The 14947-nt window shown below is 44.7% G+C and overlaps 1 protein-coding gene across 2 annotated transcripts in view; it reads left to right on the forward strand.

The window, feature by feature from the left end:
• Positions 1–14947, forward strand: part of FIGN (fidgetin, microtubule severing factor) — a 131389-nt gene that overhangs the window by 80399 nt on the left and 36043 nt on the right. Inside the window, exon 1 of one of the 2 annotated variants that reach the window (XM_075001558.1) lies at positions 4196–4247. The exons of the other annotated variant lie outside the window; for it this stretch is intronic. Coding sequence (XP_074857659.1) covers positions 4202–4247 — 46 coding nt within the window. The 5' untranslated portion in view covers positions 4196–4201. Of the gene's footprint in view, positions 1–4195; positions 4248–14947 lie in introns of those variants that run through there. 2 annotated transcript variants of the gene reach the window in all.

Consider the following 14947-nt stretch of genomic DNA (forward strand, 5'->3'; position numbering starts at 1 on the left):
AATTAGATGTATTCAGGTTGTCAAGATGAGGTAGCTGAGGGGATGACCAGTCAGCTTAACTTTGATATTTGGAAAGAATCTGGGGGAAGTTGTTAAATAGTGCATTTGTAAGCATGTAGGGGATGATAGGCTTATAAGAAATATTCAAAAACAAGTCATGCCAAACCACCTAAATTACTTCTTTGACAGGGTTTCTGGCCTAGTGGATAAGGGAAAATCTGTAGAAGTGATATATCTTGATTTAATAGGGCTTTTGACATAGTTCCACATGACATTCTCACAAGCAGTCTAAAAGTGGTCTTGTTGAAACCTACTATAAAGTGGATGCTAATTGATTGAAAAACAGTATTCAAAGGCTGAGTCTACATTTGCCCCCCAACATCGAAGGGGGCATGTTAATCAGGGTGAAGGGAGATTACTAATGAAGTGCTGCGGTGAATGTGCAGCACTTCATTAGACTAATTCTCCCCCGCGGCAACTTCGAAGTGTCAAACTTTGAAGTGCTGGCATGCATGTAGCCGCAGGCACTTCAAAGTGCCTTTACTCCCCAAAATTTTGACTACACGCGTGCTGGCACTTCGAAGTTTGATGCTTTGAAGTCGCCACAGGGAGAATGAGCCTAATGAAGTGCTGCATGTTCACTGCAGCACTTCATTAGTAATCTCCCGTCACCCTGATTAACACGCCCCCTTCAAAGTTGGGGACAAGTGTAGACAAGCCCAAAGAGTAGCTATCTCTCATTCATTGACAGAGTATGAGAGCATATCTAACATGATCCTTTAGTGGTCAGTCCTGATTCTGGTGCTGTTCAATATTACCATTAATGAGTTGGAAAATAGAGAGTAGAGTAAGTTTATAAAATTAGCAAATGACACCAAGCTGGGAAGGGCCGCATGCACTTTGAAGGACAGGATTAGAATTCAAAATGACCTTGGCAAATTGGAGAATTGCTCTGAATCCAACTAGATGATCTTCAATAAAGAAGATTCCAAAATACTCCAGAAAGGAAGGAAAAGATCAAATACCCAGTTACAACCTAGGGAATAACTGGCTGGTCTAAGTATCAGAGAGGTAGCCAAATTAGTCTGTATCTTCAAAAAGAACAGGAAGTCCTATGGCACCTTATAAACTAACAGATATTTTGGAGTGTAAGCTTTCGTGGGCAAAGAGCTGCTTTTGTCAGATATGAGTTGCTGGCTAGTCTAAAGTACTGCTGAAGATGTTCTGCGGGGGGTTGAGTGGTTACAGACTGAATATGAATCACCAGTATGATGAAGTTGCTTTAAACAAAAGGCTACTATCATTCTGGTGTGTATTAACAGGAGTGTTTATATGTAAAACATGGGAGATAATTGTTCCGACTTTCTTGGAACTGGTGAAGCTTTACCTGGAGCACCGTGTCGCCATCTGGACAATATACCCGAGGAAAGGTAGGGCAAAACTGGAGAGAGCTCAGAGGAGACCAAGAACATTTTAAAAAATTCTAGAAAACTTGACCAGTGAGGAATGGCTTGAACAACTGCGCAAGTTTAGTCTCCAGTAAAGAAGAGTTGGGGAAACCTGACAACTGTTCAGATATGGTAAGGGCTGTTACAAAAAGGACAATGATCAGCTGTGCTTCATGGCCACTGAAAATAAGAAAGACAAAGTGGGTTTAATCTGCAGGATGGGAGATTTAGGTTAGATACTAGGAAAACCTTCTATTAGGGCTGTTAATCAATGGAATAAGCCTCCTCCCTGGGATTTTTTTTTTTAAACAGGTTGGACAAATCCCTATCAGGGCTGTGGTCTCTGTAAGCCCAGTGTTTTTATGATTGAATAATTAGTCTCTTCTGTAGGTCCATGTACCTCATGCTTCTTCTGTCATACGGCCCCCTCCGGAAACTGGAATGCAAGCTCCTGCAATTGCTACCAACCCTCCAGGTACCAACTTGGAATGAACCTTTTTTTCTCAAAATGGGTTTCTTCATACTTGGGGTCCATCAATTCCTGGACATCCAAAGTGGGTGGGTTGTCAGTCATACCTAGGCTTCAACTTTCTTTTTCCTTGGTACCTGTGATCCACCTTGATTGTATCAGGGTCCATCTGAGATTGTCCAATGAGTCTCTGCCGTGCCTGCAGTCTTTCGGAGGCAATTTTATTATGTAGTTTAACAAACTGCAGACAAACCAGGCCTTAAACTCACCCTTCAGATCTCTCACTTCCTGTCATCTTCTCCCGGGACTCTGACAGTCCTGCTGTTCCTGCTACACACTTTGCCACACATTCTGCCACATGCCAGCCATGGTCCCTTCCAGCTCTGTTCTCACTTAAGCTCTTTTGGACTTTTTATAGCCCAGGGCAGCCCCTCCCCTCTGGATTGGCCCAACTGGGACCACCTGCTCTGGCCCAGGGCAACTAGATGTACTTGGTTATGGAATTAGTAACCTTGTAACATCCCATACACACTCATTAAAACACTTTTAAATGGGTGATGGAAGACGCCTGTTGGTCCCTTATGTATAGCCCATGATCTGCTCCTTGGTTTTATGTTCAGCTTAGTTACGTTTGCATTGTTGTAGGACTACCAGTTCTAATGGCTACAAAAAGTACTTATGCCTTTTCGATGTTTAAAATTTAACTGTAATTACCCCTTTATGGAGGAGCTAGAAATGTGACTGTGAAAGATGTGGTCAATGAACTTCTTGTGTTTTATACTTTGTTTTTCAAGCAACGGCTCTTGAAAGGGTCGCAGTGGTGTAACTGTCCTCCCACTTTACTGCACACCAATTCAAGGAACTCTCTTCTGGCTATAGGGTAGACATATCCTAACGGAAAATCTGCAAAGGTCAGTAATGATTTATGCTTTTCACATCCCTACCTCCATCCCCCAGCTCTGTGCTGTGGGGCTTGATATCTGCAGAATGAACTCTCTAGAATCAGGTACTTGATAGCCTTGAGCATCTCTTTGTTCTCTTAGGTTTTGTACTGAACTGATTTACTGCTTATTTTTCCCAGTGATTTTATGGTATTGCCATTAATAGTTTTACTTCTCATTCTGTTTCTCTTTCGTATGACATGCTGTACATCTTGACTCTGAGCTCTTACTATATTTATTCTCAGCACTAGCTACTAGGTTAGCGTGTACCATCCCCACAGGGTCTCTACCATCTCCCAGTGTGACTAAGATAATCTCTATATTTCTGGGAGCAGGGACAGTACCCAAAGACACACAGGGCTATATTCTCAATTGGAGTAAATTGACTTAGTGCTATACTGAAGCTATACTGATTTGCGCCAGCTGAGACTCACACCCATAATGAACAGGCAGGTCTGAGAGAAGATGTTTGGAGGCATGTGAATTTTCAGCTGAGGCTCAGTGCTTGGGAAAATTGCATGGAAGGAATAAGATATCAGCCCCTCTGGTCCGGTGGCAGTTTTTTTTTCCTGTGAGGCCATCTGCGGTGTAATGTTGGTCTGGAGTGGGATTCCATTGTGGACCACAGACGTTTGGGATACCAAATCTATTCTCCTACTCCCACATACAAAGCATTTGTAACTCTTGGTCCCTTTGGGAAGCAATATCTCTTTCAGACCGTTTAGTAAAAGTGTCACACTTGATGGCAGGCTGTCCATTTCCTTTAGAGAGTTCAGTCTTCTCACTGGGGTTCCCCTGTTGCCCACAAGTAGTTCTGTCTAGTGACCCAAAGTTTTTTCCTTTGATATTTTGTATGTCCATAGAGGTTTCAGCCTGAGTTTCAGAAGGTTTCACTAACAATAGTTAGACAAGTCCCCTAACAGCTCTCTTAGGTAGCTATCATCAGCGTTTTACAGTTGGGGAAATTTAAGCCCCACAGACCAGTCTGATGATTCTGTAGTAGATCCAGGTACAGGACTGCAGTCTGTGCTTTATACATTATACTAGTTCAAACTATGTGCCCAATGTACTGATTGTGGGCCAATTGGTATTTTTCTTCGAGTTAGTCTTGCCATTCCAGTGGGATTCATTCATCTTGTCTCCACCTTCTTATATACTGTAAGAAGGTTAATGTCCAAGTGAAGCTGAATAATCCCCTAAATCTCCTGGCAGTACTGCAAGTTCTGCTAAAGGAAAAGAGGTTTGGCATTTATTATGAAACCAAGCACTAAAAATACAGAGTGGTGCTACACCCTGAACAGATTTCTTAGTAGTCAGAATGTTCTTCTCCCCTAAGATCCAACATGTGGGCAATAACTCCCGTGGAATTCTGCATACAACTGATTTCAGGTAGTATTAACTTCCCTTGTGCATTGGGACTGGCTGTACCCAAGTTCTGATTATTTATTTTTGTATTATTATTTTATTTTTGTTATTTGTAGTATCAAAGTGCCTACATGCCTCCCAGCTTGGGGATAGTTATTTTTTAGCACGCCCTTACGACTGCTGCAACCTGCAGCTTTTCCTACAAGGTGATAATGGTGATTTTTGGAAGTACTTTTTAGTTAGGGTAACCACATTGCTCTGTTACAAATCTGGGCCACCTGCCTCCAGGGATGGGAGTAGGGCTGCAATCCCATGTCATGTCTCCCTGGCGATGGGGGCTGCTGCAGCCTCCCAGTGAGGGGGTGCGGAGAATGGCGTCTCGACAACCTCCTGGCAGAACACAGGGGTTGCTGGCAGCAAGGGCTGCTGTGCCTGTGAATGGGGCAGTGCCCTGCAGAGGAGCTTCCGAGTAGCAGCAGCTGCATCCTTGAGGTGTGGGATGCTGGGAAACAAAGCATCCGCCCCTTGGAGGGGCTCCCTGGCAGCAGGAGCTGTCTTCCCTAGGTGCGCGATGTGAGGGAATGAGGCAGCTGCCCCATGGAAGAGCTTGCTCGCAGCAGGAGCTGCTGTTGTGGGGTCCTGGGAAGTGGGGTGGCTGCCCCACAGAAGAGCTCCCCTGCAGCAGGAGCTGCTGCCCCAAGGTGCAGGGCATCAGAGAGCAGGGCAATTGTCCCATGGAGGAGCTCTCTGGCAGTGGATGCTGCAGCCCCGAGACACCAGGTGCCAGGGAACAAGAGCCCTGCAAAATACTGGGCAATTTGCCCATTTTTTTTCTTTTTTTAAGTTGGGATGCCTGTGAGATAGTTTAAATAAGGGGCTGTCCCAGTAAAAACTGAACAGCTGGTCACCCAATTTTTTGTCGTTTTATAATCCCATTAATGGTGTTAGTGGTCCTTTGTAAATTTGCAAAGTTCTGTAGCATCACAAAAGTTCAGTGTCCTTTTTGGACTACATGTGCAGATGAGTGATGTCACAGAGCAGGAATTAAAAATGTCCCCTCTCTATGACTTGATTTAATGAGCTGAGCTACTCTATCCTGTTTTAGAAATGACATTGAAGGAAAGGTGTTGACAAACTGACACAAGTTCAGAAAACATGGTATTAAATGGTCATGGGCTCATGCTGGCAGGGGAGACAAAAGCGTCAGTTGCCTGAGGGGCTGGTTATATAAAAGGGCCTGGAACTCATGGCCATCAGTGCTGCTCCAGGCAGCACTGAGGGAGGGTGGCGTGCTGTGGTCTGAGTGGTGGTGTTGGCTTTTCCCACCTTGCCCAGGGACCTTCCAAGGCTTTCAGTCCCACTGCATGCGCTAGAGCAGGGGTTCTCAACTTCCTTTGCACCACAACCCTGTTCTGGCCACAAAATTGCTACAGGTTGAACCTGTCTAATTTGGAACTGTGTCATCTGGCAAACTCCATAATCCATCATGATTTTAGTTAGCCTGGATGATCCCTTATCGCAGGTGAAGCCATGTTTCCCATGATCCCATAGTTTGTTTCCAGCCACAAGCTTTGGCTCTCAGTGTTCTGTGCTGTTATTCAGTTGCAATTTACCCTAAATGTCTTCTAAGAGCCCAGTAAGTAGTGAAAGTCTTGGTAACATGCTAGAAAATATTGACCTCCCATCCTCTGGCAAATTCTCTCGTCTGGCCTCAGTCAAGTCCTGAGGGTGCCAGATGAGAGGGGTTCAACCTGTACACAACCCCAGGAGGTGGGACCAAAACCTGAGCTTGCTGGAGTATAAGCTGAGCCCCATCACCCAGGGCAGAAGCTTGGGGCTTCTGCTTCAGACCCTGGTGTTGGAGGTCATGCTTCAGCCCTGGTCCCCAGCAAGTCTGAGTCAATCCTGGTGACCCCATTAAAAGGAGGTCACAATCTGCTCTCCCTGTAAACCAAGTACTTGGGTGGCCACCCAGCAGTGATTCAGGTGCCGCCCAGCTGATAAGCAGAAAGCCCCACAGCTTCCTCCAGTCAGCCGCATGTTTCTATTGGTGGTGTACATCCACACATGCCTTGGTACACGACAAAACTGAAGTAACTAAACGCATATGGCATGGCTCAGAAACAAAAGGAGAACAATATGCCATTGACAGGTCTGCATCTCAAGAAAGAAAATAAATGCTTTTGTGTGCTATATAAGGATACACTTGGAATTAATGTTATGGCTTTAAAATGACTGAAATTAAGAGAGGAGAAACATATCCAGAGTTCTGTATGAGTGGTGGCTTCAAATTTTGCCCCTCAATGGTTAGGAAATTAGATTTCTTCTGTATTAGAAGAAGAATCAAGTCTAGAAGTGGTAATTAAACCATTTCTCTTGTATGTCCTCCAGTTGTTTGTGTTCGTGTTTTTTACTGAAAGATCACATTATAGGGAGGTAAAATGCCTAAATGCTGCAGCTAGAGTTCCATAAACAAGATGTATGTCACCAATTTTGGCAGAGGCGTGGCTAGCCTGGCATACCATGCAGTTTTATTTTTTGGTTAGAAGAAGGAGGACCCCTGTTCTTTGTTCCTCTCCATCCTAACTATAAAATGGGACAGTCCCAGATCCTAAGGTGTGATTTCAGGTCCTTTCTTATTCAGTGACATGTCTGTTTCTGTTCTTTCATTTGTCTCCCCACGCCATTCCCTTTCCACCATATTCTCCAACTGAACTAAAAGGGGCAGAAATGCAGAAACAAGGGAACAGGAGCAGAGATTCTCACTTGTTTTTGATTTGCATTTTTCTCTTGTTTCTGGTGTTCCTTGCTTCCTTTGCTTTGAGCCCCTCTCTCTGCTACATTTCTTCTTTTTCCTCACCACTGTTAAATAAATAAACAAACAAACTGAGAGCCTGGTCCCTTTCCTTCCATTCAGGGTATTGGGTGATCACTATCCATAGTATTTGCTTGACCCTCTCTCTGCCTGGAAGAATCGTTGCTTTCGTGTTGCTTCTGTCTGTGCTGCAGAGCAGGACTGCAGGCATGATTAGAGAGAGAATCCATTCTATGGTACTCCCCCATATGGGTAAGGTTAAAATGTATTGCAGTGCCAGGAAATAAGCCATCAGTACACCAGGATGCCTATGATCATGAGCTGAATTTTAGTCCTCTGTTTAGGCCATCCAGAGGCGTCCTCTTTGTACAGGAATTTTCTCAGCCTTAATAAAAGGTAATGGTCTTTTTCTGATGTGACCATTTTGGGGATGATGCTATAATCTGCTATTTTTCTTAGCATTTGAGACTGCTATGAAAGTCCAGTTTAAAGAAAAGTCTAGTTGTTTAAAGAAAGGTAATTTCTAGCATTCATGACTTACTACAGTAGCCCAGACATCCTACTCAATTTTCTTGGGGCAGAGAAGTTTGTTCAGTTTTTATTCAACAGTTTGGGGCTGCCAGTGAACAGACAACAAGCATCCTATATAACGGCAGTGACGCTATCAGACATCTGTTTCCCTTGTTTACACTTGCTGCTGAGGGAAGTACATTCATTTGTCTGAGCCGGTCTAGGAGATCACACATGTGTATAGATAAGAAATTACTCTTACTTATGGTGAGAAATGCTTCTTACCTTTTGAACTGGCAAGCTGAGCAAAACGGTTACAGTTTTCCTTTAACATTGTCAGGTTGATGTCAATCTTGCTCAGTCAAACCTTAAAATAGTCAGCTATTGCAACACCAGATTATTGCCATTCCCAGCTGGCTGGTGTGCCTGATAGGACATCAAAGCCTGCTGTTACTCTAAGGTTCCTTGTGGAAAATATGTGGCTTTGGCATTAACTGGCAGTTTTAATATGTGTTGATTTTTACAACTGCCATTTCTGTTCATCAGGTGGTAACATGGTATTGGTCAAGTACATATAAACGATCTCTTAGCTTTTTATTTCCCTAGCTGTTCCATGGGTCCTGGGCTTTCCTGTGGCTTTCTCTTCAACTTGAGAAGCTTGACACTAAGTGGAGATATATTTTTAAATACAGTCAGGAAAGCTATTATTTTTTATTTAGCTTTTACTGTGTAATGGAATTTGTGACAAGGTTATTTGCCTCAGTATAATTTTGTGTACTGATTAGTGTTGTTTGAAAGGGGCCTTGAGGCACACTTCATGAAAGGGGCTATACAAACAGGGAATGGGAGGGTAAACGACCATCATTTAAATGCAGGCAAGTAATCATTATCAAAGTTTTAAGCAATTTGAACTGCTTCATGGGAGGCATGGTGACAAGAATTGCCAATGTCCTTAAGGAATAGCTATGTCCATTGTGATTGCTTCCACCTCCTTAAAGTTCATGTAAGGAAAAGCTCTTTTGGTAATGTCTAAACATAAGTGCTCTTTTAGAAATAAATATATTAAATGAGTGTTTAAGAGCCCTCTGCTGGCAACCCCAACAGAATGTTCTGAGACAATGGTATGGGTGGTATTCTTCCCCATCTTTCTGTGTGAATCCATCTGTTCTTATGCTATGCTTAGAGTGTAAGCTCTTTAGGGACAGGACTATACTTTTTGTTATGTTTATACAGCCCCTAGTACAATAGGGTCCTGGACCATGGCTGGAGCTTATTAGAAAAAGAGCTTTTCTTGTAGTATCAAAGTAGAAGGGAAACAACTCATGCTCATGTGTATGTACAGGATTTATGTTTTATCAATTACATCAGTAGTGTTACTTTGCTGTTGTTCAGGCTCTGGAGTGTTGATTATAACTTAACCCTTAATGGTTTGGGACTGAATTGCACCGAGGCATCGGACAAGTGTATATATGTGTTCTTAGCTCCTAACCTCCTCTGTCTCACCCCATCCCGTCCCTTCTGGCAGTGGGGGACAGGAGGCAGGAACTTGCACTGCAAAATATAGCAATGTAGGTGTGTTTGTGTGTGTGTGTGTAGGTGAGTAGAACAGGGCACCTTAAGCCTTGTCTCATCATCTGCACTGCTCTTTATTCCCATGCTGGATGGACATGTGGTGTCATACTTTTACATGCTGCCAAAAGTGTACAATTGGCCTCAGTTACCACCTCCTCCCACGATTTCCCAGTGCTTGGGTGGCACTCTGTAATCTTCCCCTGGTCACATGCTGTCATCTCCTGTGAGGGGATGAGTCTATGGAGTATGGGATAAAATGGAATCAAATATCCATATGCTTTACTTGGCTTTTGGACTGGTGTATCATATGTTGTGTACACAATAGGAAAGTATCTAAATAAATAAGAGTATTTCTGAAACAACCTTTAGTCCCTCACTGTGTTTGCCAGTGCCATGATGTTTGATGAAGACAGTAACCTTTCCCTGAAGTCTCTGGGCTGTTCTGCAGTCCCATATAGGACTGTGGGTAGCCATTCTGTGGAACACAGTAGTAGCTGTCCTGGAAGGTTCCATCCTCTGAAAGATAAAAACATCACACTAGCCCTGCTAAATTTTACTTGCTCCACAAAAATTATTTTTCCGTGGGCCAGGCTTCTCTATATTTTGTAGTTTTCTGTTTGTCTGATCAAGAGCTCCTCCTAAACAGTAAGGCTATGGCTGTACTAAAGCGATCTGTCGACTGAAGTTATTGTCAGAAGAGATCTTCCGACAAAACTTCTGTCAACAGATCGCATCCACACAGAGCGATCCCTCTGTTGACAGAGAAAAGCCAGACTCCCCGGCCCTCTCTAGAACGGCCATCTGGAAGCTCAGCAAAAAGGGCTGCCCGAAGAATCGGAAGCTCTGACTGTCGACAGAGGGCCCCCCCTCAGAGCATCTACATGGCTTTTTGATGACAGAAACTGTCGACAAAGGCATTATTCCTCAGTCAGAGAGGCAGAGTACTGTTGGCAAAAGTGCTGGGTTTTGTCAACAGACTATGAACAAAATGCATTTTGTGTGTAGACACTTCATGAGTTTTGTTGACAAAACCCTACTGTAGACGTAGCCTAAGAGCTAGGAGCACCAAATTTAGGGTGACGTGGAGGGGGAGGGGCAGCTTCACCAAGACCCGGGGAGCTGGGAAGGAGGCGGCAGCTGACGGCCCTCCCCGGGAGCCCTAGGGAAGCAGCAGCTGCTGGCGCTCCCCACACAGCCCTGGGGAAGTCACAGCCACTGACCCCTCCCCAGCTGCAGGGATGCCTCAGCTGCCAGCTCTCCTCAAGCCTCAGGGAAGCGGCAGGGGTGCAACAGCCACGCAGGCTCTCTTACTTCACCGAGTCTCAGAGAACTCCTGCTGGCGAAAAAGATCAGCCTGGGGGAGGGGCCCAAATATGAGACAATTAGTCTATTTTAAAAAATAAGTAGGGATGCCTTTTTGGTGTCCCAGATACAAGACCGTCCTGCCTAATAGGATGGTCACCCGAACCACATTTGGAGTACAGCTTCCACTTATTACAACTTAAAGCAGCATAAGGGTTTGGCTGTGCCAGGAGAACAGGATCTACCTGGACTGCAACTGCTTCTCCTAAAACCAAACAGAAAAGAGACAGGTAGAGTCCTCAAAACTGACATCGAGTGAATGTTGAAAGAGATGGAACCAAGATGAGCCAGAAGAATACAACAAATAGAAGCAGGACTGCTTCTCAATAAACCTCATAGAAAGGAGATAAAATGGAGAGATTTAGAGTAGTGCTGTTTTGGCAAAGCTACATCAATGCTCATGTTTTGAAAACTAGAAGAAAATGCTGTTGGAAACCAAATTGACTGTAGCCATTTTTTCTTTATTACTCAACAAAAAATCAAAATAAAGTAATAGGAGGAGTATAATCCAGTTCTCAAGAGATGAAATACAAAAATACAAACTCTGACACATGAAATGCCACACAGAAACAACAGTATACACAGGGGGACTTGACTGGACACAGGAAAAAGAAAAAGGTTCTAGAGAAGGAGAGGGTGAAGTGTAACTACAAAGCTACATCAACTATATAACCAATTCCCCACCTCTCAATATTCACAAGTATAGCCCTGCTCCCAGCCTGCTCTCCAGCATCTTCCTAGGAAGGTATAGCCCCACTGCAAATATGTTCAGCTTTTTTTTTTGGGTGGTGGGGGTCGGGAGTTCACCCCTGGAAGGGCCACGATCCTTCTCTGGCTCCGTGGTCCAGAGACCCATGGAGGCATTGGCTGCTTTTTTGGTAGCTGACCCCAGGTTGGTTTTATGACTCTCTGATCGCTGGTGTCTGCACAGCTGGAGCTACCTGAGCCATCCCTTACACTCCCATGCAGTTCTGTGGAAATTGGGAGCTGAGCAGGGACTCCCTGGGCTGTTCACCTGTGCTCTCACCTCCCACACTCAGAAGCTACAAAGTTAAACTAAACCTAGCACCATTTGTAGCAAAGACAGGCTGTCCGTCCCCTGCCTGGTGTGTGAGAGAGGCTTGCTCTGGACACAGGCAACTATGCATGGATGCATTGAGAGTGGGTAGTGGGGAAAAAAACATTGTCTACCACAAGCTCTATCTAATGCTTGAGTCTCTTTAATTCTTCTGTTAATAGGAACTTCTTTTTTCTCCTTAACTTTTGAAAAATATAATCATTTAAATAAAGCATGTACATTTTAATTTTATTTAAAAAATATTACAACACCAGGTAAATCTGCTGGTAAAATATAATTCTGGTACTTTTTCATGATCATCAGTCATTGATCATGACTGTAGATTTCTGAGCATAGGTGATGCATGGGGATGCACTGGGGGTCACATGTACCCTCGCACTCATCATGAACATCGCAACACTTATAAGTAGGGGGCAGTCCTGCCTCTCCCCCACTCCCCCACAGTGGTGTGGCCTCAAATGCTAGTCTTAGGCTGTGCCATCCTGGGGGGAGTGGTGGGGTATTACTGCCCCTGTACCCATCAGAAGCAGCACAGCACTTCCAAGGAAGTAGGTGTGTAGGGTTCAAGCAAGGATACGGAGGGGGCGGGGCAAGGAAGAGATGGGACATGCGTGAAAATGGGAAGGGCTAGGAGAGGATGGGGCAGGGGCATTTGACTGGTGCACCTCCTAACACCTCTGCACCAGTCATCTCTGTGTCTGAGCAGATTTTGCACCTGGGCTGGTAACTTTTCTTAGCAACTGTAGAAGGCAGCCCTGTGCTCTTGAATTAATCCCTAGGAATGGTGCATGAGATGAGGATAAAGGTTCCATTATCTTACTTTCATCTTCTTTTTCAAAGTGGGGCAGTGCTGCAGGTACCCAGTAAGAGTGGTAACGTCAGTATAGCTGACAGACACCCCCCACTCCCACACCACTGTTTTTAAAATACCTCCATTGCCATTCCCTTCTTTTTGCCTCAAAACGCTTTGGCCAGTAAGGTTCCCTTTGGCTGAAAATTTCTGCATCCCTCCACTTCCTTTCTCCCCTTACAATATTTACCCAAGAAAATCCACTACTGTCCAGTCTATCTCTCTGTGGCCTCCTCTGAACCTTTTACTTCTGCTGCGAGCAGTGGAAAGCTGGTGGGGAGAGCCTGTTCCTGATCAGATCTTTATGGTACTGTAACATGTTCAGAAAAGCATCCACATTTGTGGCACTTCTTTGAGCCAAACACTTTTTGTGTGATTCTTCTGAGATTTTTTCCACCACAGTTATTCAGTGAAGCTGTATTTATAAGATTATTGTAGCACCAAAACACAATTTCATTTAGTTCCGCTGGACTGCACTTTTGTTCCTTGGAGCAGACTTCAATGCTCACATCAGTTGTAGAGTTCCAAAAGGGGTTTGAGAAACAAACACCATAAAACAAGCACTCCAAAATAAAAATGAAATTATAACTCCAAAACATGTTTTGGTTTACATTGGAAAAACAAAGAGAACACAAACAGAAGACTCGTGTATCGACATGCATCGTCCAGGAGCTGTGTATGTTCATTTTTCTTAGTCGCAGTTCTATGTCACCTCAGATTTGACAAGGAAGAATTAAAACTTGTATGGCATATTTTTCTGTAAACGCTAGGGCTACAGCTACATGAGAGACTTTCCCCAGCAAAATTGGTCTTTTGTCAGGAAGAGCTGTGGAGTGGCTACATGCAAAATGTTTGTCAACAAAACTTGGCACATCCATCAGCAGCATTATCTCTCACCCCATTCAGGTGTAACACCTCTCTTGACAGTGCTCTGTCAACAAAACAGCTGTGTAAATGCACTGGGGCCCTTTTGTCCACAGATAGGGCTTCCAGGTCACTGGGCAGATCTGTTTGCAGAGCTTCCAGTCAGCCATTCTGTTTAGCAAGGGCCAGGCAGTCCAGCCACTCTGTTAACAGGCGGCTCGCTCTTTTTATCTGCCTTTATGTGTAGACGCAATCTGTCGACAGAAGCTTTGCAGGGAAATCCATTCAGACAGTGACTTCTGTCAACAGAGGCTTCTCATGTAGATGTAGCCAACATGTATTTTTTCAGTGAATGTAACTAATTAGCCCAGATAATTCGGCTCCTTAGAATGGAAACATTCGTTATTTTAACAAGAGCGTTCTAGAAAGTAGTCATGCTGAATCTCCAGGCATTTCTACTTAGCATCATGTGATCTTAAAGAGACGAAGTGGCTGAGGTAATAGCCTTTATGGAACCAATTTCTGTTGGTAGGAAAGACAAGCTTTCAAGCTACACAGCTCTCTCACCAACAGAAGCTAGTCCGATAGAACTCCCATTGTCTCTATTGGGAGGAGGGCTTTCCAAGTTGGTTATGTGGTTGGCGGGGACAGGGGGCAGCATCAGCGGTAGCAGGGGCAGTCTCCCTGCAGGCCTCCCTGCCACCACCATATGGTGCAAACAGCAGCCTGCTCTGCTCTGCTGTGCCCTGCTGCCCCACAGAGCCCTACTTCTCCATGGTAGAAGAAGTGGGCTTTGTCCCTAGTCACCCGCAGAAATGTGGGGCTCAGCGGGAGGGGGTGGGGGAGCGGAGCAGGCTGCTGCTTGTGTCAGGTAGTGAGTGCGGTGGGGAGGGGGTGTGCTGTGCCTTGGGTAATACCAGGCAGGCTGGTCGGAGAGAGGGTCTGGGGACAGGGTGTGGGTTGAGCGGGGAATAGGTGGCGCTTGTGGCAGGAGAGGGAGGGGGTCTTGCCCGGGTCATGCCTCTAGGACACTGGGTGAGGGGTTCCCTGGGGCCTGCCCTTGCCTTCCTTTGGGATGACCCTGCAGATGCCCAAGTGGTGGCTCTGTATCTAATTGTAATTCAGTGGACAGTGCATAAATAAAGAAGCAGAATTATTTGTTGAAAATTGTTACTCCATGATAACTAAAGTGATGTCTATCTGTCATACTGCTGGCTTAGCTGTGCTGGTCAGTGGTATGATCCCTGACTTCCTAACTTTGCCAGCAGAAGTTCCTAGCGTAGAGGCTTTTACTGAGGTAGCTTTTATGGCTATTGATAGAGGGAGGAAGGGAGGTTAGTTTGGAATAAGTGTAGTTTTGCCAGGATAAGTTGCATCCATGATATAAGTGCTTTGCCCTAAACCTATACCAGTAAAGAACCTCTAGTGCAGACATAGCCTAATGCCCTAAATTGGTAGTCAGAACAGAAGTGCATCTGATAAGCTGAGGTAGCATTTTAACTAAGTCACTGTAGCAAGAAAATAGCTTATCTAGCCACATGTTCAGACTACCTTCATTTCTTCCTGCAAGCAATGTTTCAGTTAAGTACTAATTTATGTTCCACTTGAATATACAAAACAGTAAATTGCCCCCCTGTGCAATCAATTCTATGAGACATTTAGGCCCAGATTTT

This window comes from Carettochelys insculpta, chromosome 8, assembly GCF_033958435.1.
Source record: "Carettochelys insculpta isolate YL-2023 chromosome 8, ASM3395843v1, whole genome shotgun sequence".
NCBI lineage: Eukaryota > Metazoa > Chordata > Testudines > Carettochelyidae > Carettochelys > Carettochelys insculpta.